General features: G+C 39.2%; 1 protein-coding gene and 1 long non-coding RNA gene across 2 annotated transcripts in view; both read left to right on the top strand.

The window, feature by feature from the left end:
- mxra7 (matrix remodeling associated 7) overlaps positions 1–26,425 on the top strand; it is a 74,551-nt gene that overhangs the window by 42,472 nt on the left and 5,654 nt on the right. The window contains exon 3 of the mRNA XM_008104362.3: positions 9,673–9,769. Within this exon, the coding sequence (XP_008102569.2) occupies positions 9,673–9,769 (97 nt within the window). The remainder of the gene's footprint in view (positions 1–9,672; positions 9,770–26,425) is intronic.
- LOC134296262 (uncharacterized) lies at positions 9,776–26,106 on the top strand. Its single transcript, XR_010002888.1, has 3 exons — positions 9,776–15,457; positions 15,655–15,735; positions 26,054–26,106. It is a non-coding gene; the product is annotated as an uncharacterized LOC134296262 (long non-coding RNA).

Here is a 26,425-nt window from a genome sequence, read left to right as displayed (position 1 = left end):
TGTCTGGCAGCACTTCGAGGTAGATTTGGTTGAGGCACAGTGTCCAAGATTACCCAGTATAATAATGTGAAACTCCTATCAGTCCCAGCCAGCATGGCCAATGGTTGGGGGTTAAAGATATAGTCCCAACAACATCTGCAGGACCATTAGTTGCCTTTACATGAAGAGATGGCTCTTCAGTCTAAGTTAAAGTTGGTAATAATGTTTATTGTTGAATTGCAGCTCCCATCATTCCTCCCCACTGGCTGGTTTGTCTAAGGTGGTCAAACAACATCCAGAGGACTGTGCAGTTTGCATGCTTAGTCTAAGCACAATACCTTGTCCTCTGTGCTGCCTGGGAGATGTCTGTGATCATAATTATCAAGAGCTAAAGTTTAGAAATGCCACCCCTCTGCTCATTCTCTACCCCCCTCTACTGATACAATGCATGTTTTTCCAATAAAAAGGGAAGGGTACAGATGGAGGTTGTACTATCTTGTCCCACTTTCCTGCTGTCACTTGAGGCTCGATGTCACAGTCACAATCCTATTGACTGAGGAGGATTATGCCTATAATACTTATAAACAATCTTTAATCCTCACACACCATGTCTGCAAGATAGAGGTACCATTATCTATGTTTTAGAAAGACCGGAACATTGCATATAACATTTGCTGAAGCTCATGTAGCAAGTAATTTTGGGAGGAAAGTGAGAATTAGTATTGCTATGTTTCTTCATACGTCTGGCTCATGTGTGTTTAACAGTACCCAGATGCACAAACTAAGCCAGTCAATCCTTTTCTGTCATTTTAGTCCTATTTCAGGTAAAGATGTACTTGCTTAAAGAGATAGAAGACTGGCCAGTTTTTACAGTTTTAAGAAACAGGCTGATACTGGGTGAAATTGGCTTGTCCTGCTAAACAGTATTGCCTTATCTGTCAGTAGTTGTTCAGGACCTCCTTAGGCAGAAGGCCTTATTTTCAACTACATGCTGATCCATTAAAACCAAAACAAAACCGACAAAGGTAAGGACAGAGCTTGCAGGCAACGTAAAGTCAGCCCTCTGTTTCCTCAGATTCAACTATCCTTGGCTTGAAAATTTCACCTGCCCACAAAACACAGGCACCCTGTTTTAACATCAGCAAAGGCCCATGACAGGAGCTCAGTTGGAGCTCCATGGCTGACTAGAAGTGACTGTGGTAACACTCAGTGGTACTCAGATCAGGGAAAGGGTGATAGTGTGGTCTTTGGGTACTAGATTGGCCCGAACCAGACCTGAACCATCTGTCTAGACTACCACAGTCCCAGGATGTTCTGGAGTTTTCCACAAGCTCCAGTTTAAATCTAAAAACCAGTTGGCAAAAATTGTGGGGATTTCCAACAATGGATTTCAGGTGACTCCACTTTTTTCCCCATGTAGATTTGCCCTTGGATAGAGAAAACAATTGTGGAGGTGTGAAATGGGTGGCTGTTGGTGCAGTTTCTTTCAGCAGGTTACCACTGGCAATTATCTTCTAGAGTTCTTGGAGAGCAGGAGAAGTCCCAGCAGATTGGAGGAGGGCGAATGTGGTCCCTATCTTCAAGAAGGGAAAAAAGAACGACCCAAACAATTACCGTCCGGTCAGCCTCACGTCGATACCAGGCAAGATTCTGGAGGAGATCATTAAGGAAGTGGTCTGCGAACATTTAGAAACAAATGCGGTCATTACTAATAGCCAACACGGATTTACCAAAAACAAGTCATGCCAGACTAATCTGATCTCTTTTTTCGATAGAGTTACGAGTTGGGTCGATACAGGGAATGCTGTGGGTACCTGGATTTCAGTAAGGCCTTCGACAAAGTCCCCTACGACCTTCTGGCAAACAAACTAGTAAAATGTGGGCTAGACAAAACTACGGTTAGGTGGATCTGTAATTGGCTAAGCGAACGAACCCAAAGGGTGCTCACCAATGCATCTTCTTCATCTTGGAAAGAAGTGACGAGTGGAGTGCCGCAGGGTTCTGTCCTGGGCCCAGTCCTGTTCAACATCTTTATTAACGACTTAGACGAAGGGTTAGAAGGCATGATCATCAAGTTTGCAGATGACACCAAACTGGGAGGAATAGCTAACACTCCAGAAGACAGAAGCAGAATTCAAAATGATCTTAACAGACTAGAGAGATGGGCCGAAACTAACAAAATGAAGTTCAACAGGGACAAATGCAAGATACTTCACTTAGGCAGAAGAAATGGAATGCAAAGATACAGAATGGGGGACGCCTGGCTCAACAGCAGTATGTGTAAAAGAGACCTTGGAGTCCTCATGGACAACAAGTTAAACATGAGCCTACACTGTGATGGGGCTGCTAAAAAAGCCAATGGGATTCTGGCCTGCATAAATAGGGGTATAGCATCTAGGTCCAGGGAAGTCATGCTACACCTCTATTCTGCCTTGGTCAGACCACACCTGGAATACTGCGTCCAATTCTGGGCACCACAATTGAAGGGAGATGTTGACAAGCTGGTAAGCGTCCAGAGGAGGGCAACTAAAATGATCAAGGGTCTGGAGAACAAGCCCTATGAGGAGCGGCTTAAAGAACTGGACATGTTTAGCCTGCAGAAGAGAAGGCTGAGAGGAGACATGATAGTCATGTACAAATACGTGAAGGAAAGTCATAGGGAGGAGGGAGCAAGCTTGTTTTCTGCTGCCCTGCTGACTAGGACACGGAACAATGGTTTCAAACTACAGGAAAGGAGATTCCACCTGAACATCAGGAAGAACTTCCTCACTGTGAGAGCTGTACGGCAGTGGAACTCCCTGCCCTAGACTGTAGTGGAGGCTTCTTCTTTGGAGGCTTTTAAGCAGAAGCTGGATGGCTATCTGTCAGGGGTGCTTTGAATGGGATTTCCTGCTTCTTGGCAGGGGGTTGGACTGGATGGTCCATGAGGTCTCTTCCAACTCTACTTATTCTCTGATTCTAGGTTGAAAGCATGAGAAATATCAGCACCTCCCAAAACTGATGGGGAAAAGGTGGAATATAAATCCGATAAGTAAATCAGCTCTGAAAAGTACAGATGTCTCCCTATGTGAGCCTGTCAGGCCTCAGATTATATTAGGCCACAGTGGATAAAAAAAATGATTTCCAGTATTTTTGGTCTGCAGTTTACACTGTTCTGGAAGGGCCACAGATGCCCACCCTCTGCTTATGCAGAGGGTGGGCATATATATCCTACTAAATGAAAACAAAAATGGTATTCCCAAACAATATATCTACCATTGATTCTTGGAACATGGCATTAAAGAAAAAATCTGGAAAATGTTATCCTACAACTCAAGAGAAAAAAATCTTTATTAGAACAACAGAAGCAGGGACTTTAACAAAAAGAAGATAGAATTGTTTTACACAGAAGGCCCTCATGTTGAAGCAAATTAGAAGTGCATTATTTCTCTCTGCCCCCAAGAAAAACATTATATAATTTAGGATTATTAATAGGACTGGTGAGGCCAGAAAGGTGAAGCCTCGAGCAACCATGTGTTACTTGAGTGGTTAGGCAGCACATTTTTGTACTGCACAAATGCATTTTGCGTATATGCCCGCAGCATTCGTGATTTGAAACATCTTTCCATTATAAATGATTGCCTTTCTCAAAGGAAGTCTAACTCCTATTTCTTTTCTTAACTTTTTTTGCTCAACTTCCCACTGCTTTCTTTTTAAACTGTTGTTGAGCTAGTGTGTCATAGTGGTTGGAGTGCTAGTTGGCCCCATGTCTGAACAGGTCAGATAAAACGTTCTCAACTTGAACCTATGCAAGCAGTCCAGGTGATGTATGGCCAATTCTGTAGAAATGCTTATTCCAATCTTTAGGTAATAAAGGATGTCTTCATACTATCACTTTATTTTTCTGTAGCGGATATACTAACACTATGTAACACGACTTTAGTTCTTGGGTTATAAATATTATTTCCTAATTGGTTCTATCATAAAAACATGGAGAAGGCTGATTAAACTGCAAAAATATTTTTTCAGGATATCCTGCAGCATATATAGATTTTCATTGAATATCTCACAGTCTCAACCAATTCAACATAGTTGGTGGTATCCACAAAAACGAAGATTCTATAGTATAACAACTAATTTCAAAGAAAGTGCTGCACAATTAAACAGGAAATAACACTTTCAAACCAGGAACAGATTTTTTTTCCAAATTGTGTTACATAGTGTTATAGACGGGAATCCAATCAGTAGTTGCAATGGGTGTTTATCAATCTAGCATCAGCCTGTTTTAAGTTCAGCTTTCTTTCCTCGTTATACCCAAAATGATCAAAACAACACTTTTAACCAGTATATATATAATTCAAAGGTTGGTTTCTATCTCTGAAATAAAGAAGCATTGACGCCTCGCACACCAGCCTTTTCACTGCTGCCCCACTTCTGGCCTTTTTGAGTGCCTGGTCAGGAAAATGGTGGCAGCAATGGCCAGGGATGGGTGAGCCCCGAGACAATACTGGCACTTTTCTCTCCTTGTGGAATGATCTGACATCTATAATTTTGGCCCTCAAACCTACCTTAGATTTATACCTAAAGTTGAAGTTTACACAAGTATGTATAGTATCTTTCCATTAAAAAATAATATAGCATAATCCACATTTTATAGATTTCCAGTCAAGTGGCAAAGTCACCAAAGCAAAAACACACACATACACACCAACAAAAACTAAGTAAAGCTGCAAGACTTTCTGTGGTAGAAAGTTCAATCCCATTCAGTTGTCTGAGATTGCATCTATGGAAACGTGCATGGGATTGTATTGTAAGAGTTCCAGTAGGGAAAAGGTTTAGTTTTGTAGAAATACTCTTTATTGGTAAGGGTGGCAGTGACTGCAAAGAGGGAAATGTCCTTTCAAGGCACGAGTGTCATAGCATCTCACAGATTCTTAGTGCAGCGGGTGAGAACAAGACAGTGAGTAAAAGCCTTTTTAAATTATAGTTTCTGTTGAGCTGGTTTGTTTAAAGTAGGTCATTCCATTCCTCTTACATACTTTGAAATGAGTCCAGAACCTGAAAAATGTATCCTGAGGTTTGGCGGAAGCAAGGATTTTCTGTGTGGGTTTCTCTTCCCAGCTCAGCTCAGGTGAAAATATCTGTCAAAGGGTTTCTTTGCCATGTTTAGAATGCTTTGTACTTATGTATGGTGTAAAGGGGAGACAGTGGAGGGTCCCGCCCTGAAGTTGGAAAGTGTATACAAACTCTCATATACCTTATTAGAAAGAAACAATGCTAAATATTTTTCATACTTCTGCAAACCTTGAAGTTTCCCAAGATTTCCCATCTGTATGAATAGTGCCATTTTGGCAACATAAGCACTGACACTCATACCTGAATGTCAGAAAAACAATATGTTAAATTAACTAGTTTTCTTTTTTTGGTTTAAATAAATGAGGTTGGTACAACTGACTGATATCAGCAGATGCTGGAACTGGTCTTTGAGGCATTGAATAGAGGGACTCTAAGACTAGTGACCTGTTAAAATCATTTTTTAACCTTTCTTGATAGCATGCAATAATTCTATTCTACTGGAGCTAAATTTCCATTTGCTTCCAGTCGATCAGACTTGTATGCTTGCTGCTATAGTCAGGGAATGGCATTGGTTTTTCCGTGAGGGGAAATGAGAATTTGATGAAGCTGAATTTCTTAATGTTCCTGAGCCAAGGGCTATGGTTTCTGTGGTGACTGTGACCACTGGCTGTACTGAAAGCATTTGGTATGTGGGGAGGAAATGCATGAGGGAGGGGCTACTTTTTGCTTTTTGGTCCAGTGACACAAACAAGCTTTTGTAGCTGGCGTTTTAAACTCAAAATTTCAGATGTTTCTCTTTGGACATGTAGCTGGAATCTAAGCTAAATAAATCGACACCTTGGGATTAAAAAGAAGAATTGACTAAAATGGGTTGACATATTCCAGAAAAAACTTTTTTCTGTCTTTGGTTTAATTTGGTTTTATTATATGACAAAACAGCAGAGCAAATGTATGAATTCAGAATATAATTCAAAATGAGGCTTTGCAAAACTTTGTAATTCGCTTGTTGTATCTATTTTGTAAGATTCGTACATAAGAGGTAATATTAAGAAACATGAGGGGGGCACGCAAAAAACTTAAGAATCAAAACACTCACCTATGACCTTTTGTTACAGTTCAATAAACCTCATAACATTCCCAAAATCAGTTGGTGCGAAGCCAAAGAGACAATTATCTTTAAATTAAGGTTGCCTGTCACCATTGGGGGGGCAAGCTAGCTGGGAAAGAAACTCAGAATTCTGGGAATTGTAGTTTGGGAAGGCAAAGACCCCTGTGGCAGAGAATTAAAATTTCATGCCGACAGCTCTAATAATGCGGGAGAAAGGAGCCCCTGATGTTTCCCCATTGACACAATTACTTAATGGAAAACATCATTATATTATTATAGTTACAGTAATAGTTATTTTAGAAACACTTTAGAAACGATCCCCCTCAATTTAGTAATGAATATTGAAACCTTTTTTTCATTAATCACACAGGCCTGATACAGAATAACCCTTTGGCATTCGTAATTCCAAGGAGACTAGGTGACAATGTCTTTGCAGAATGCCATGCTTTGCCCAGAGATGAAAACTTCAGTTACTGAAAATGATTTGTTTTTATCAAAGCACAAACTTCATATTTTCCCTTATTTTTTTATTTTGGGGGGGGGGGGGAGGAGCTCTCTTTGCTCTGGTCCCAGAAAATGTATGTTGTAAAGCTAGTTATTCTTCCCTTCAATCTGTTGTGCCTCCATCTCTTTAAAGTGAAACCAAGCAAGTTATTAGCTTGACTTTTGTACATATTTCACATAGAGAAGCAAGGTACAGTAATATCATTAGTAAGAAATGAAGTAATAATGTCCAGTGTTTATAGCCAGACTTCTCACATTGATAATCAAGTTTTTTAAATTTAAAATGGAGAGCATGACAAAGTTTCAGGGGTAGACAGAAGTATTTGGGGTATTGCTTCTGCATATTCGGGGTATTGCTTCTGCTGGTAATTGACTTCCAGTGGTATTTCTTACTGGGTCTCTTGTAGGAGGATAACCCTGAGGAGTGAGTTAAAACAAACAAATAACTGAGACAAAATCTGCTTTGAAGAGATAAACCTCTGGCTCCTCGTCTGTTAGCCAGAGTGCTTCAATCACACTTGTGGGATTTTTGAGGAAACTTTTTGGGTGGTGTGAACTGAGGGTTAGACGTCAGTGATAAAGCCGATACATGTCTTGTCTTAAGCATAACAGCAAATGGTCCTCTCTGTCCACCAGATAATTTACTTTGCCACATGGAAGGACAACCCACAAGCACCCCCTCCTACCTGCAAGTGAAAATACAGTAAAAATAAACTGGGTAATTTAAGAATCCAATCTCCCTCCAGTGGCCTCTGTGCCTGAAATACCTGTTTCGTTCTATCGAATGGTGGGGTCAGCTCCAGATCTGGCAAAGCTTGAAGACCACCATTTATGGGAGAGAATCACAGTCATTACTATTCCTGATTCATTACTAATCCATGCTATAGGTCATTAATGACTCAGTCTGTTCGTTGAAGCAAATGTTTAGATAACTGACCTTATCTTATTATCTGGATTGTTCAAAATTAAATTGTGAAACAGGACCGTGTGTGTTCAGCATGGGCTTTTCTGCTTTGGCAATCAGGGTTTCCTAACTCCAAGTGACTGCAAAAGAAGGAAGCCTAGGTTGTTGCCAGGCAGTAACCAAGCAATGCTTCTCTCATATATGTTTCCCACATACTCCAAAGACAAACACTTTAGTTTTAATGAAAGGTGATACGATATTTCCAGAATAAGATCTGGGGCACAGGGCTTTTTGGTGATTCTGTAATCTTCCAAATGAGATGCAAATTGCTGACAGGATGTCATTATGCTGCTGACGGCATGACATTAGCATACACAAATTAGCCGTGGGCCTCTGTCTCACAATGAATGACATATCACAGTGGTGAACAAACTGCTCCGTTTGCTTTACAATCATGCCATAAAAAGCATGGATGCCAATACAGGCTGTGCTTTTGAGAACAGACATTTCTCCAGTCCTCTGCCCACACTAAGAACAACCTTTGTCCCTCTAAAGATCTCTGCAATATGCTAGCATTGCTTTATAGTCCATCTGGTGCAGAGATTATTTAAACAAGACCTTTATCTCTCGGCATTTAAAATGAAAACAAATGGGCACAGGTGCATCCCTTTGCGGTAGAGCCGGTAATTGACTTCCAGTGGTATTTCTTATTGGGTCTCTTGTAGGAGGATAACCCTGAGGAGCGATTTAAAACATAAACAAATACCTGAGGCAAAATCTGCTTTGAAGAGATAAACCTCTGGCCACTTGTCTGTTAGCCAGAGTGCTTTAATTGGCAGAAATGTGGTCCAGCAAGATTCAAGAAAAAAATTCATTGTTACAAATGGAAAAAAACCCTCACTTGACAGTATATAGGAATTCTGTTCTTATCAGCTTATAACAAAGAAAACTTGATGGCGGCCTGATTTCCATGAGCGCTTAGCCAACCAATTAGCCTTACAATGTATCCCCCTGGTAACTTTATGGATTCTAAGGCAAATATTTGTAGATCATTAGACCCAGTCATACATCTCTAACAATTCTAATGCTCTCATTGAACAGGTTCCTTGGAATATAAGGTGAGCAAAGTCTGTCCCTAAGGCCATAACCAACCCCCATAACGTGTTTTGTCACCCTCAAATCACTGCAATCCCCAGACTGTCCTTTTTCTAGCCCAAAGAATAGGCAAATTGCTGCTCATAGAATCTTCTATATGGAGTAATTTACCTTTTCAATAGGATGTTAAGTTTATATTAACATAAAATATCAATTTTTGAGAACTAGCAGTAGTCTGCTTTGTAGGAGCTGTTGATGAGATTCTTGGGGGGGGGGGTCCCGGGGATTAAAAATTTTCCAGGACCTGCTGCAGTTGCCCAGCCCTGAACTATATGGTATGATGATAGTAACAGTTCAGCAGGGGAGTGGAACTATAAGGGAAAGCATGGTCTTGAATCTTATTGTTTAGGAGGACAAGACAAACAGCCAGAAACACTTTTTGCAATGGATATGAGAGAGAGAGAAACAGACAGAGAACAGGAGGAAGAGTTCTGAGTTAGCTTTAAGTTCTGGAGACTGAGATTTTTAATTGAACTCTCATCAATTCCCCTCAATAGGTCAGGGATTATAAAAGTTGGAAACTAACATCTGAAGTTTGCCCACTTACTATATAAACTCACAGGACCATAAGATACAATCTTAGATTAGGTTCTCTACAGTCCCATTCCATGTAGTCTTCTCTGAAAGTCAGTCATTTTCCAAAGTCTTTTCCATCACAGGTCGCCTGTTTCTTTTAACTTGTACTGTCTGCCTGCGAAGTTTGCTGTGGGTTTATAATCCCTCTTTTAAGGGGGGATTGGGGACACAATCAGAAATCTGAAGCGTGGGTTTGCAAATGTGCTGCCTGTCATAAAGGAATAATCAGTGTGCTTACATCTTCAGCATGCTTGTTACATGTTCAGCGTGCTTACATCTAAAGACAATTAAATTTTTCTGTGCTCTCTCACTGGTGTTTAAGGAAGTAGGGAATCCAAATAATAAACTAAAGATATTTTTCTCTGATGCATTTTCTGTCTCTCATTTGTAGCAGATGAACAGTTCTCCTTTAAATATAGCCCTGGAAAACTGAGGGGAAGCCAGTATAAAGCTATGATGACCAAAGAAGAACTTGAAGATGAACAAAGGTAGGTTGGGCTTCTGTTAAGTTCAGTACTGTATCTAGTGATTCTAACCCAACTTCTACTAGCCGCACCATATAGCTAGAAATTAGTTGAAATATTTATATGTATGTTTGCACTAGATATTTCTCTGGTAAAGAAGGAGTAACTTAATTATCTGTGGTATCCCGTTTAGACTACTGCAACGCACTCTACGCGGGGCTGCCTTTGAAGACTGTTCGGAAGCTTCAATTAGTCCAACGGGAGGCTGCCAGGTTAATAACTGGAGCGGCGTTCAGGGAGCGTACTACTCGTCTGTTATGCCAGCTCCACTGGCTGCCGATTAGCTACCGAGCACAATTCAAGGTGCTGGCTTTAGCCTATAAAGCTCTAAACGGTTCCGGCCCAGCTTATCTGTCCAAATGTGTCTCCCGCTATGACCCACCTTGAAGCTTAAGATCATCAGATGAGGCCCTGCTCACGGTCCCGTCAGCCTCACAGGTGCGGCTGGCGGGGATGAGAGACAGGGCCTTTTCAGTAGTGGCTCCCCGCCTATGGAACGCCCTCCCCATTGAAGTCAGGCAGGCTCCCTCCCTCCTATCCTTCCATAGGAAGGTTAAAACTTGGTTATGGGGCCAGGCTTTTGAATAATAATTGGCAGCGTTAACAGTTATCATGTACGCTGAACTCAGTCGACAGACCGTTTTTTGAACTGAACTACCTGTATTTTACAGTGTGTTTTACGAATACTGATGTAAGTTAATAATAATTTTTAACTGATTTATATTGCACTGTATAATTTTTATATATGCGTTTTATTGTAAGCGGCCCTGAGTCCCCTGTTGGGTGAGAAGGGCGGGATATAAATATTGTAATAAATAAATAAATAAATATCCCTAACATAATGGATATTGCTGACTGGATATTTTGGTTAAGAACAGCCCACGGCTTTCATTTCAAGTCAGACAACATTCAGCTTTTCTCAGAATAACAAGTCCTTTATTGTTATTGTCAGCAGTGGCTATCAGGCAGGCTAGAATGTATGGTTACCTGACAGTCCTAAGTTTCCCCATCATGTTGTGAGCTTCTGGTGCAATGAACATTTTCATTATGAAAGGAATCCATGACTAGTGTGAACCTTCGTCTTTTAATTCCTTATTACTCAGAATAGCCCACGGGAATGATATTGCAACATGGCATAGCATTGTTCCCATTGCAGAATGCTTCCAGGCTGCTGTTTATTGCAGCTTAGCTGTCACTTGAAGTGCTTGTGAAGTATTTTTTTATAAGAAGAAAAGTGAGCAGCCGTGGCACTCCAGATATTTTGGTCTATGGATCCCATCAGCATAGTCAGTATTATGAATGTTGTAGAGCAGACACCTGGAGTGCCAAGTTTCCTAACCCTTGCATTAAATACCAAAGCAGTACTGCCTTGGATCAGTCATAATAAGCTCCTGCCTGAAAAATAGGAATCATTTTCCCCAGCCCTCAGAGATTAAAAAATGTGCCGATCCACTCCCCATTCCCCCCCCCCTTTTTTTTTTTTTACTGGAAACCGCTAGCATGAAAAAAAAATCCAACCATAACCAATTAATACCAAGGGACCAGACTATGTATTGCTACTTTTTTTTACTATGGTTTGTTGTTATTTACTATGATGAACTGAAAAACAAATCATTGTTTTACTTGTTGCTTTTGAAAATCAAGTAAATCCCCCTGACACCTTTAAAAATTCCTGAAAATGTGTTTTGAAGGATTAAAAAAGCTAGGAAACATTGCTTCTTCTACCTATAGTAAAAACTAGACTACTTCTCATTTCTTCCAAGAGACACAATGCACATCTAAGTAGGATTACTCAGAACCCAGTTCCAGTGTGTAGAAGACAGCTCAGCTGTACATGAACAGATTCATGGTAGCATATTTTTTTGTGACAAAGTGTTATTAGTTTCAATCAGTCAACCAATCAGTTGTTTCCAAAAGAAAATAATTAGAAAAGCAGTTGAATACCATCTCATTTCTTTTTAATGGCTTGGTGATTCTGTCTCGTTACACAAAGTCTGCTTTGTCTTTTCTCTCTGTTGTTTTGTATGATCCGCTTGGTCTCTGAGCTATATACAAATATGCTTCTTAAGAAACTTGAGGTTAGATTGATCTGAAGCGCCATACATGCAAAATCACTTAATCATTACTTCCTTAAATCCTGAGGCTGCCTTCAAAAGCACAAATAATTTAAACATTAATAATACTGTGGCATGTTAACCTTTGTTCTAATAACAACAAAGACTAAAAAAGACTGTAATTTACAGTAATATAAGTATTTACTGTTTGTTCCACCAAAGCTCAACTCAAAATTCTGCTGTAGTTTTTGGGAAGGGGGGCAACCCACACGGCTAGTATAAACCTAGAACTGAAATATGTTCATATGGTTTCTGCAAGCAGAATTCCAGTAAGAAACATTAATATATTACTTTTGAATTGGAAAAATATTCATTTGGAATTAAGTCATAAGCAAATAATTACATTTAGGCTGATCTTACCAGCCAAATTCAGTGGGTCTGAACTGCAGCAGCAGCAGCAACAACAACATAACAACAACTTTATTCTTATATTCCACCCCATCTCCCCAAAGGAACTCGGTGTGGTTTACATGGGGACCAAACCCAGTGAAACAAAAATTAAAATACATCACCATAAAATACATTTGTATTACAAGGCATCAATCACATAAAAACATGTAAAACATCATAAAAACATGAACTCCATAACAACTGATATCAGTAGCCGAGTACAAATACTTGGTATAAACGTTTGGTGTAGCTGTGGTCTGCAGCCATGTGTCAGATCCAAATGGTGATAGTACACTCATGTAATAAAACACAGAGTTTATTGTGTTGAATAGCTAGCTATATGGTAGATTGAATTTTAGGAGCTTCCGCTTTTTCTTATCCACCCAGTGCCCTGACATGATAAACTGAATATTCCAAAATACTGTTTTTCACTGCATAATGCTACACACCGCTTTTCTCCCATTTAAAAAAGAGAGTTCAACTTTTATTCAGTGAAGATTTGGAAGCCTATGGGACCTCTCCTGAATAAATCAATTCTCTAGTTTACTTCATAAACTTTTACACTCAGGACCCCTTTCGGCCAGAGAAATTTTTACCTAATCCCAGGCATATAGTTATATAAAATAGATATAAAAATCAGATGTTCATTGATAAGAAACTAGCATTTGCTAGTTAAACAGACTTATTTTCCTCTTTGTTTTGAGGTACAGCTGAATCCTCTTCCAGAGAGTCTATAGCGCAGCCACTAGGTTCAAAAACCTTTCACTGCTGTCAAATTTTTCAGGACACCACAGTGAGCTAAGGAAACCTCATTTGGGGTCAGGACCCACAATTCAAGAAGATCTGCTCTAAAGCATATGTTGATCCTGTCTCCAATAGTTGATCCAGGTGATGCCAATAAGCAAACAAAATAGGGTAATAGCCAAAGAAATATCTAAATATGAACAAGCTAGTAATCACCTTATGTCTCATGACATTATTTGCCAGGCAAGTAATCATGTTGAACAGCCAAAGGTACAGTGCATGAAATTGTATATTCATTTTAAAAACACGTATGTATATGTGTTTTTATTCATATGTATAGATTTATAAATACATACATTTTTTTCTCTAAGCTTCATGTGGTAAGGAGATATGAAGTTCATAACCTCTTTCATTTATACCTTAGGACTGTATAACTAGTTGCTTAGCCTCACTTAGCTTTCCTTAATAGAGGAGTCAATATTCATTCATGGGTTGGGTAAAATGCCTTCAGCTTGATTTGTTACCATGATGTTTCTTCTGAAGGGAAAGTGTTACGCTCATTCTGAAAATAAAACAAAACAAATGATTAAAAATACATAATAAAGAAACAGACAATCTCTGTTTGTTTGCCAAACTAATCTGATTTAAAATTTATTATAAGGTTATCATATACCGCAAACCTAAAATTATTTTTTTACTAGAGCTGCTTGAGGCATCACTTTATTTATCAGAAATAATGGTAGTCACAGTGCTCAGAGCAGCTTATGTTTTTGTTTTATATTCACAACATAATATAAAGTATGCAAATTATTTGGACATTTATCTTCATGTGTATCAATAATGCAGAAAAAGTAGAGTTGAATATTTCAAGGGAACCAGTTTCGCCTCACTTATCAAAATAGATTTCCCCCCCTTTTTCATCAGCTATTTTTCAAATGCCAGTGAAAATTTGGCATACTGAGCATTTTCTACCCTTACCAGCATGAAAGGTTCTGCAGATATTAGTTAGGTTTTTTTCTTGCTGAAGAAACAGGCAAAAGAGAGTCTTTAGGGACCTATTCCCAGTGCTGTATTTTTGTTCCACTCATGACTGGTGTGAAATCTTTCCTGCTGGATTCCCTTCTCTATTCTGTTCATTAGAGAGTCTAGGCATGTCTCTGCTTGCATTACTGCAAAGTTCTTGTGGGAAGGATCCATATTTGAGTGTCTTATAGAACAGAACAAAAGTGATAGGCGACAACTGAGATAACTGATAGAAAAAGCCATGAACACCATGAGCAATAGAGTCCTATGGGAACTTAAAGAATGAGAAATGTACTATGGCATGAACTTTCATGGATGGTAGACCACCTCTCCAGTTGCGTGAAGTGTCATCCAGGATATTTCAGAATATAATTTCTGTCTGATCTTACTGACTACAGTCATATTGCATTTATACCTGAAATCAAAACAATGCCTCATTCATCTGATGAAATACACTTTAGTCCAGGAAAATGTAATGTGCCATACATTTCTTGCTTCTTAGATGCTATGACAATTTTTAGGGTCATTTTTACTGCAACAGATGAACAACACTCAATATGCAGACTTATTGTTATATATGATGTGCCAGCTATGTATGGCAGCTTGCCATTTGATTTTTCAAACTATCCAACCAGGAAATAAACAGTGACCCATTTAGTGACTGATATATTGCACACTCTACATAGTGCACAGGCCCACTTTAATATATTAATTGTGTGGAGAATTGATTCTCCTATTTTGAAACGATTAGCTAAGGCTGACTGTGGCTGTAAGCACCTGGAGATTCGTGGGATCTACAGTCCTGCAGTAGATTTCTGAGAGATTCTCTAGCTTCCATTAAAGCTCTGTTACACGGTGAATATGACCGTTCCGCTGATCTTCCATCCAATAGAAAAAAAATTCTATGTGACAGCTTTTTCATAAGAGACAAATCTAGATGCTGTGTCACGGCTTCCTCCCTTTGGTTGCAGTGGCACCGCTAGCAATGGCAGTTTGTTTTCTGGTTGACAGTGTTTCTTGTGCTATATGTATATACATAAATCACCTTCCACAATTTATGTGGAATACTGAATGCTTGCTGTCTCTGTCTGTGCAGAGTTCTTTGCGTTTGCCAAACTCCCTCCAACCTCTTTCACTAATTGGCATTGGCAGATTGTTGCATTTCTTCTAACGGATTCTCAGTTTCTTGTCAATGTGCCATATTTTCTCTGTTTCTCTGTGCCTGTTCATTTGTTTGTTTTTCCAAGCTCTAGTTTTGTTTTGTTTCCTGTCCCTACCCCCTTACCTCTGAGTGCTGGTTGTGGCATCAGCAATTTTTCATTTCAGGCTTCTCCAAATCATCCTTCCTTCTAGCTGGTTTGTTGGGCAAGGCTGCCCGCAGGTAAGGAGCTACACTGGATCAGCTGAGGGGAGCCATGCCATCCATTACCCAGTCCTTTTGATTCCCCATTCTTTGTGTGCGTGCACATGCACACTTGCTTCTTTTCCCTCCACCTCCCCTGCTCCTTCCCCGTCCAGGCAGTGCCTGGCAATGATGCCATTTTGATGTGACCAAGGTTTGCTGCATTTATATTACAGGATTGAGCTGACCTCTGACCTCACATCCCTGTAGCAAGTACCTTAGGTCCTCGGCCACAAACATTCTTACAAATCCTTTTGGTAAGGAGATGATGCATCATAGAAGTAGTGGTACCACCTATAACCTCTGCTAATGTGATTTGAAACTAAAGTTGACTATGTTTCTTTACCCCCAACCCGCACCTTCCCTTCTCCCTCTTCATAACTAATTAGTCTTCTTCCCCTCTGTGCCCCATTTCATTTCCCATGAGCACCACAAGTGAAATCAATATTTTAAAAAAACAAACAGGTTATACCAATCTTTTCCTAGTAGTATTCTAAGATCGCCCTTACTACTAGACAACAAGAACTAAACAATTCAAGAGCAATATTCAAGAATTCAACACCTCAGCTGTAAGGATTTAGGGATGGAAATAATATTGCGAAATGCCCCCCCCCCCAAATGTTGACAAACTGTAAAATTCTAGATTGACATGAATCTTTGCAATTTGGGGTATATGCGATACAAAATTTGCACACGGTTTTTGTATGTGCAGAAAGCTACATTTTCTGTGTATGAAACAACATTTTTCTGCAAAAAATGCAGTTTTTCTGTGAAAACAACCGTGTTCAGATTTTGCGTAGATTAAATCCTGAATTGTAAATAGACTTTGTAGTGTTGTTGTATGTTTTCTGGGCTGTATGGCCATTTTCCAGAAGTATTCTCTCCTGACATTTCACCCACATCTATGGCAGGCATCCCCAGAGGTTGTGAAGTACCTCTGAGTATGCCTGCCATAGATGTGGGCGAAACATCAGGAGAGAATACTTCTGGAACATGCCCATACAGCCCGGAAAACATACAACAACCCTGTGATCCCGGCCATGAAAGCCTTCGACAACACAGACTTTGTAGTTTTCAGAGTTTCCCACAGTAGGAAGAAAATTGCTTTAAAAATCCCATTACTTCCTTCAAGAAGAAAATTAGTGGATAACTATATCCATATTAGGATCCTTATATCAGATTTCTGACTGCACATTCTTCCGAGTAGGAAACTTCCCTCCTAAATCTGAACACTAGGGATCCAGTCTAATTGCTAATTGGGTTGTGTGTTGGACAGCCCTTCTTTCCATTCTGTGTTAGAGTTGAGTTTCTGACTGTAATAGTTGCACCCTGTTGTGCCTAGAGTCAAGTTCCACGAAAAATTGATGGAATTCAGCAGAAGAGAGCAGTTACTACATAATGGGAATAATACGTTTGCTTCAATATAGGGTCAAAATATGAGGAATGTCACCTAGTGTCCTGACAATTGTATTCTTCTGTTTGAAGAGTCTATTACAGTGGTTCCCAACCTGTGGGTCCCCAGATATTTTGGCCTTCAACTCCCAGAAATCCTAACAGCTGGTAAACTGGCTGGGGACCCACAGGTTGAGAACTACTGGTCTTTTCTTAACCAATAATTCAAGTTAACACATGCATAAGACTTCCCATCAAATCATTGGAGTCTTAATAATTTGTCTGGATTACACCCAAAAATCTTTGATATTAAAAACATATCTCCATTACAGGGTATACTAACCACTCTATCTGCTAAGAGCCTACTCGCTGTGTTTTTTAGTGATATGAAGCTTGCATTTTGTCTTAAGCAGATACCATGGAATTATGACACTTAGCTGCTCCTAGAGGCATTGAATAGCGGGAACATTATTTAAACTTGCTTTAAGAGTTCCAGAGATTTTAATACCTGAGAGAATAAAGATAGATCAAGATACTTGTTATTTAGCATTTAAGTAAGGTAATGCTCAAGATCCTGCAAGGCAGACTCCAGCAATACATGGAGCGAGAGTTGCCAGATGTCCAAACTGGGTTCAGAAAAAGCAGAGGAACCAGAGACCAAATTGCCAATATCCGCTGGATAATGGAGGAAGCCAGGGAGTTTCAGAAAAACATCTACTTCTGCTTTATTGACTATTCTAAAGCCTTCGACTGTGTGGATCATAATAAACTATGGCATGTTCTTGGTGGTATGGGGATACCAAGTCACCTTGTCTGTCTCCTGAGAAATCTGTATAAAGACCAAGTAGCCACAGTAAGAACAGATCACGGGACAACAGACTGGTTCAAGATTGGGAAAGAAGTGTGGCAGGGCTGCATACTTTCACCCTCCCTATTCAACTTGTACGCAGAACACATCATGCGACAGGCGGGGCTTGAGGAATCCAAGACTGGAGTTAAAATTGCTGGAAGAAACATTAACAACCTTAGGTATGCAGATGATACCACTCTGATAGCCAAAAGTGAGGAAGAGCTGAGGAGCCTTATCGCCAAGGTGAAAGAAGAAAGTGCAAAAGCTGGGTCGCAGTTAAACGTCAAGAAAACCAAGATCATGGCAACTACACCTATTGATAACTGGCAAATAGAAGGAGAAAACGTGGAGGCAGTGACAGACTTTATATTTCTAGGCGCGAAGATCACTGCAGATGCAGACTGCAGCCAGGAAATCAGAAGACGTTTACTTCTTGGGAGGAGAGCAATGGCCAACCTTGACAAAATAGTGAAAAGCAGAGACATCCACTGGCAACGAAAGTCCGCATAGTCAAAGCAATGGTATTCTCCATAGTAACCTATGGATGCGAGAGCTGGACCATAAGGAAGGCTGAGCGAAGGAAGATAGACGCTTTTGAACTCTGGTGCTGGAGGAAAATCCTGAGAGTGCCTTGGACTGCAAGAAGATCCAACCAGTCCATCATCCAGGAAATAATGCCCGGCTGCTCACTGGAGGGAAGGATATTGGAGGCAAAGTTGAAGTATTTTGGCCACATCATGAGAAGACAGGAAAGCTTGGAAAAGATCACGATGCTGGGGAAAATGGAGGGAAAAAGGAAGAGAGGTCGACCAAGGGCAAGATGGATGGACGGTATCCTTGAAGTGACTGGCTTGGCCTTGAAGGAACTGGGGGCGGTGACAGCCGACGGGGAGCTCTGGCGTGGACTGGTCCATGAGGTCACGAAGAGTCAGAAACGACTAAACGACTGAGCAGCAGCAGCATGAGTATCATGCTACATATTTTATCATGTATCATGCTCATATTTTATTAATCCTTAGAATAATTGAGGAAGGTAGACTAGTGCTATTTTTCCCAGACTGCTGTAGGAAATAAGAAAATTCCTTGTCCAAATCCACCTGCTGAGCTCATAGCTGAGATTTGAACCTTTGATTTCTTTATCATAGGTGAAATCTTTCAACTCCTATACTACTTCGCTTCTCATTTTCTGCCTTCAGTAGGCATCTGATCATAAAATGCATAACAAGGCAAGCTGCCTTCTCTCTTTCTAGAATAGGTTTGACATTGGCAGATGAAGCTTTCCAAATGAGGATCTAAAAAGGTAATTATGGCTGTCAAAGATGTAATTCATATGGTGGCCTGGAAACACAGTAGATTCAGTTAACTGGCCCCCATGGGCATTGGTGGGAGCCGGATAAATGTAAATTTTGCTTGCTTTAGAGTTACTATTAAAATAGGCCTAACTCATACTAGACCCCATACTATACCATATCATAAACTCTGTATTCACTTATATTAATATTGGGTTATAGTAATTAAAAGCAAAACAAACAAACATAATGTAACATCAATTTACTATATTCTAAAAACAGCTTTGTGGATGCAGCATGCAATTTTAGTTAAATGGCAGTCAAAAACTTTACAGTTTAATGACCTTCACTATCATATTTTTAACTTCAAGTAACTTAGAAAAAAACCACAGACATACACACTTAAAACTTATATGATTTTATTTTAATTTTTATTTAAAATATTATTTTTCTTCTTTTTTGGCTTGAGTTTCAGTTAACTTAGAGTCTACTGTATTAGTTTTCTTATCAGGGATTATTTTAACCATCAGAAGAAGGAAAAGGCATTATTAAAAGACACTCAGCAGAACTACTCCAAGCCAGAGGACAAGGAAATAGACAAGAACAGCAAAGCCGGAAAGTGGCTGAAGACCATGGCTTATGATTATGCTAAGGGCGAGCAAGCTAGGGGATCAATTCAGGATTAAAGCTCACCAGATTATAGCACAACAGACAAATAGGGAGAGGGGGAAGGGAGAAGACAGCTCTTACTGGAGAAGAGAAAAGCAATAGGGGACATAGTGCATGCTACAAGGCAGGACTGAAGCTCAAGAAAAGCAGAAAAATCTAGTTCTGAACTCAGTGAAGAGTAAAGAAAGAACACAGAGGAACATCACTATATCCAGAAGCCAACACTGTAGGCTCTGTATTTTCAGTTTCTCAAAGCTTTTGCTTTCATAGCCTAGTTCCATTTCATAACCTTGCTTTGTAACTGGGAATTGGTATAATTGAAAAGCACCCTTTCCTGGGATAGTTTGAGTGAGTTGTTGAGGGAATTTCAACTCCCAGTATGTCTCCAGTAAGCATGAACAGTAGATAGCTACTCACGAGGATTTTCTAGAAGACCTAGTCCCAAAAAGTAACTTTTCAGATCAGTGGGTCCACTTTTTTTTTGAAGGAGGAGTTGGGAAAAATCCTCACCCACCTCCTCCCTTCCCACTGCTTCATTGGCCTTCCCATTTCCACCCAGTTGGCATGATCTCTCAAGGAAAATGAAGCCAGCACAGCAGGACCAATGAACAGCCTATAGCACAAAGAAGAAAAAGCAGTGAAGTCCAAGAGGTTCCAAGTGTTGATGGTGACTAACAGCTCAATACTATCAGCCCTGAAGCTATTCTATAGTAAATTAGCTTTTGGTTTGTAGCTAAAAGTTAGTCATTGAGTGGCAAACTCTACTCTGAGACTGGATTCATTCCCTCGATGTCAAGGGAACAATTAGTTCCCTTCTGAAAGGACATTCAGCAGACTTCAATGGCAACTGCATTATTATTTTTTAATAAAACACTTCTTCCCCAGTCTTTACCTGCCAGTCAGAAGTCTAAAGCCTATACTGTAGAACTTGAATACATAAGGCACATTCAATGGGTGATCTGTAAATTATGCAGTATATTTCTAGTTCTGCTCATGCTCTCATTTGATCCTGAAGATTGGAAGTTGGTATTCAAAGGAGTATTTGATTTTGGATGAGCTCCTATCAGTTTATCTAGTTATTAAAAGGCAGTTTTTGTTTAAGACAACATAAATTCCTGGGATTGAAGCGCCCTCTGTTGGTTTTGGCAAGTCTTTCTGATTTGTAATTTGGTAAATCTCAGCTCAAAATCCCTTTGTCTTGGTTGCATAAACTAATTTAAATTTGCTATGGAACCAATCTCACATTTGGGGAACCCTTGAGATTGTAGTTTGAAGGAAGCCATCATTCACAGAATGTTCAGCCCTCAAAATGGCTGTTCCAAGTAGGGAAGCCTTGAAAGAGTGGTATGAAACCAGCACAGATAGTTCAGCAAGGATGGAGATGCGCATTTACTTATTTTGAGCTACAATCGGGTATAGGACTGCTTTGTGGGAGCATTCCGTTTTGGGCTCAACTGAGGAGAATTTACATTGGTGGCCACTACTCCTTGAATCCCATCTGTCTGGGGGAGATTCTGAGATTACTGGCATCCCTAGTAGTTAACTTTACAAGCCCTCATTTTCGAGTTATAGAATTGTGTGAACATACATGATTGAGAGAAAGGCCCATGTAGTTTGAGGTTGATCCCAAGTGAGGAGGGGGAGTGGGGAGAGAGTATATAAATAGAAAGAGACTCCTCTTTAACCTGCTTGTTCTTTGATGTTCGTTGGAGAAAGCTCACAGCAAACTGCGATACCACAATCTGAAACTCAAATCTTATACAATGGAAAGAACTAAAATACCATTACTGCTGGACTCCATTGGAGTAGAATGCAAACCCTTTCTTAAATCAAACAGGATCTATAGCAAGAGAGACCCACATTTCCCCAGAGTTTGTCCCTATGTCTTTCTAGCAGAACAGTAAAAAGGTTATGTTTATCCATAACACGACATTGTTGTAGATGGTATAATTAGGTTTGAACTGGTTGATATCACAAGGAGAGCTTTATTTCCCAAAGACCAAAAAAAAGGCCAAAGAGGTGACAGAGAGACCAAAGCAACTAACAGTTCTTCCCAGCTTTCCCTTCCACAAACACATCTAAATGTTCAAAGGGAAGGAGATACATTAGAGCAGATACCTGTTGGTGCTTGCCAACTCTGCTCTCCAGTGCATGCTCTCTCACTGCTTGCTCCTTCATGATTTCTGCTTGCTGAATCCTAATGTGTGTTGTAATCTTGGGATAAGGATCATTTTCCTTTCCCATTAACATCTGCTGTTTCGTGCTACCTGCATCCTCCTCCTCCTTTATCAGCAGCTTTGCTTTCCTGTCTGGCATGATGCTTCTTTAGGATAAGAGGCTGGTAAGTTCCTATTCCCTTTTTTTGCTGTTCATCTTTTGCAGCACGATAGAGCATTCAGAGGTGGGAAAAGACTAACAGAAGTCTGAGGACATGGTTAAGTTGCTACTGTACTCAACATAAAGGCAAACACATTCTTTTATCTGCAGTAAACATGGTTTCTGATGCTGTTCAAACTGTAAATGAACGTGAGACTTTCAGCCCAAGGTACCATTAGGTCAAGTGAAGGGGCTGTCTTACGCAGGAGTTGTTGAGAAGTAGCAGCAAGATGTTGAAGGAGAGGGCTTTGTACTGTACATGCCTCTAAGCTAGGCAGCAGTTGTTGTTCGTAGTAGCTGGTCCTGAAGAAATATTTAACTTCTATTCTACAGTAGCTGTTTTTTCTGTATAGAAAGGGCAATGAGTGTGCCATCTTGTTATTCATTTTAGGTATAGGTTGAGCATCCCTTACCTGAAATGTTTGGGACCAGATCTGTTTGGAATTTCAGTTTTTCTTTCCAGATTTTGGAATACTTGTGATTGCATATATGTACATAATGAGGTATCTTGGAGATGGAACCCAAGTCTAAACAAAAAAAATCATGTTGTTTCATATGCATATTCTACACATAGCTGAAAAGTATTTTTATATAATATTTTAAACAATTTTCTCCATGAAAAATGTTCATGTATATTGCATCATCAGAAAACATACGTGTCACTATCTCAGACATCCATGTGGAATTTTTTTGGATTTTGGAATATTTAGGCCATTTGTTGTTGTTTTTAATAATTATTTTATTAATTATTTGACACAAACAAACTAATATATAATCAGTAAAGGTACATTAAAAATAATGGAACGTGTGTCTGGAGTTCAATTTCATTGCTAATAGATCTACAGTATATATTCTAGTATAAGCCGACCTGAATATAAGCCGAGGCACCTAATTTTATCCCAAAAACTGGGAAAACATTGACTCAAGTATAAGCCGAGAGTGGGAAATTTCAGAAATAAAAATAGATACTAATAAAATTACATTAATTGAGGCATCGGTAGGTTAAATGTTTTTGAATATTTACACAAAATTGTAATTTAAGATAAGACAGTCCAACTCTGATTAAATCATCACTCTCATCTTCTTCAATGTAAATGTGCTTATGTATCCTTTTAATAATAATAGAGTAAAATTAATAAATGTAATAATAATAATAATAAATACAGTAGAATAATAAATGTAATAACAGAGTAAAATAATACATGTAATAACAATAATATCAGAGTGAAATAATAAATGTATTAATAATAATAAATAGAGTAAAATAATAAATGTTCCATATATACCGTATATTCAAATGGCAACTTATACAATATAAGCATAACATATTTTACCATTCACAAGAGTTCAAGACATTCTCAGAGCAGGATTTTGGAATATTTAGAAATTCTGGTTAAATGATGCCAAACTTACAGTAAAAAAATTCAGGCCAAGTTATATCCATTAAAGAATCCCACAGTGTTTTTACTTTATGTGTTTCATCAACAGCATTTTTCCTGCAGGAGTCTTGCAAGGTATATTCCTGCATCTACCTTAACTTTGAAAACAGGCCTCACAGACACCTACTAGCCCATCAGTGCTTAGTTGCTGCTCCTGTTCATGAAGATATTTAATTCAAAGAGGGTTGTTTTAAAAAGAAAGAAAGAAAGATAAAGTTTAAAACACTTAACCGATTTTATACCAATAATTTCAGACACTAATATTCAACATAATCTGTTTTTTTTTTCCTAACGAGATTGAATTGCAGAAAATTCAACTTGAGTCTGTATTGTGTTCGAATGCCAACATGCTCTGATTACATCATACTGTGACTGGCAACCAACAATTATAAGAATGCTTTGGAAAGTAACAGTAACATTTTGGACCACACTATATTTTTAAATCTGTTTTTAAGAAGTAGCACTGAATCACCAATTCTAACAATATTTCCTGAAAAATCTTTGGCTAGAATATGAATCATTCTCCCAACTCTGGCTGCAGAAACTTGGTGGCTATCACCAGTCTCCATATTCACCACACTACCAGTGCAACCTCAAAAATGTAGGCAACCATCTTGGTCCATGTCAGCATGCCCATTGCAGCAATTCCACCAAGCCTCACAAGCACTGTGACTTGTAAGATCAGTATGTCTTAATTGCCCATTCAAGATCAAGCTACTCAATAATATTTTTATTAGTTCAGGAATTACTCACAATTGCACCTCCACTTCTAGTTACTGTGGAGATTGTAACTAAATTCAGAGATTAAAAGGTAACTGGGACGAGGACTGTCAGATGATTTTATAATCCTTGATAATGAAAAAAAATCAGATTGTTGCTTTGACAGTGTGATCACTGATGCCAGATCATCATTGTCTGGTGACCTCTTGCTATGCATTTCCTAAATCCAACTGGCAGAGCAGAGTTGATGCACAACTTCGTTTCTCTATGTTTAAGTTATTTGGTAACATTATGAAATCTTTCTTATACAGAATAGCAAAGATGTATTTGGCCAGTAGATTTGAGTTTATCTTCTCTTTGGGTAGAGAAGGGGAAAGGGAATGGTGTTTTGAGCTCTTGTTGTTTTTTTCCTTCTTTTTTTGCTCAGCTTGGACTTATTTCTTGGTTTTTGTTGTTCCACTGTGCCCCCTTTGGCACTCTTTTGCATCATGTCCTCATATATTCTGCATTGTACTGATCTTGCTTCTCATTATCCATCTGCTAACTCATTCGGTGTTACAAATATTCTCCCATTCTTCTGTTTAGTACAGGATACAAAATGATATGAAGATGCAGAAAAATATGAAAAATGCATTATGTGAATGTGAGCACATTCTCATAATGCCAAGTATTCTGTATTAAAATTTGCAGTGTTGTTTTTCTATGTTGGCTTTGCAAATGAGACAATTATATCAAATTGATCATCTGTACCTAAGGTATTACCCTTACTGATAATTCAGGTAAAGTACAAATAGATGAAATAAGTATTTGAACTGCCTTTGAACTAAGTCAGCAGTGAATTGCTCAGAAATTAGTGTTTTGTGATGGTGGAGAACAGAATTTCCAAACTCTTGCAGTAATTGTTCCCTGACCTGAGAAAGGGGTGCCCAGTCAGTGCCCTGTTCCAGTACATCAAGAGGAATGTTCTCATGAAGTTGATTCTGAAGTACTGACATGAGCCTCATGTTGAAATACACATTGATATTAGGTATTCTTTCCCAGCATGATGTAATTGTTTGACTGTTCTAAAGATCAGAGTTCAGTTTCCTAATCACCCTTGAAAACTCACTGTGTGAACCTGGTGAAGTCACACACTCTCAGTTCCAGAGAAACCTGTGAAAGGGTAGCCTTAGGACTGCCATAGGCCAGAAACTATGTGAAGACACATAACAACTATCTGGTTATGCACTGTAGTAATCGCTTTCATTGTGAGCTCCGGTTGTTTGGACTAGTGAAAAGAGGTTCTGATCTTCCTGGAATGGCTCAACTTTGGTGCCTGAGAAGTGAGTATCAGGTGAGAATTGTGATGTACGATACGTGTTCACCTATTTTCTAAGTCCAGATCTATGAATGTGAACAGACATATATCATGAAATACATACACTGTTGAGCTAATGATCTTTGATACCTGAAAGGATAAAGTGTTCAGGATGGGACATGAGAGCATATTGAATCTGTATCTTCCCTCAAAAATATTTCAAGGGATCCCTGCCAGTTGGTAGAGCTAGAATAGACAGTAAGTATTCAAGATACAAGCCAGGAGGTTTTGTAGGTGCTCAACTTGTTGGGCTTAGACTATCCTGCTGCAAATGATGAAGCAAATGCCTTAAATCTCAAGATACGCTTTCTGCTAAATGTTTTGTGTTTGTGCCCTGATGGTTCAAAAACATTCCTCAAATCTCTCTCTGCACTAAGTTCTTCTCCTCCACGTATTACGAAAAATAAGAATAATAAATAAGCCTTCAGAGGTGATATGTCACAAATGAATTCTCTTTATTTTTCTTCTTGTTTCTTTTTGCAGAACTGAAGACTATATGAAGTTATCCTTAGACTCTTCCTAAGGCTTTTCCTTTTGGCATCTTTTAAAGGCTTGAGAAAAAACAAACAAACCCCCAAATCCACCAGATACACATATCCAACTGAAATATAAGCAACCCCTCAAAGTATGGGACTTTCTCTTTGACTGAATCTCATTTCCCCAGAATATAATGCTGTAATGTCAAGACTGGAGAGAATCTTATGTTTTTGGGTTTGGAGAACTATATGGGCTGGAGAAAGTAAGAAAATGCATTTTGAGGTGGCCTGTTCTTAGATGTGAAAGTAAGACACTTAAAGTTAAATGATTGCATCCTCAAAATAATAATAATTTCACTTTAGACAGTATAGACTAAAG

This window comes from Anolis carolinensis, chromosome 2 (genome assembly GCF_035594765.1).
Source record: "Anolis carolinensis isolate JA03-04 chromosome 2, rAnoCar3.1.pri, whole genome shotgun sequence".
Classification (NCBI taxonomy): domain Eukaryota; kingdom Metazoa; phylum Chordata; class Lepidosauria; order Squamata; family Dactyloidae; genus Anolis; species Anolis carolinensis.
The sequence above is the reverse complement of the archived record's forward strand: the minus strand, read 5'-3'. Positions and strand labels throughout refer to the sequence as shown.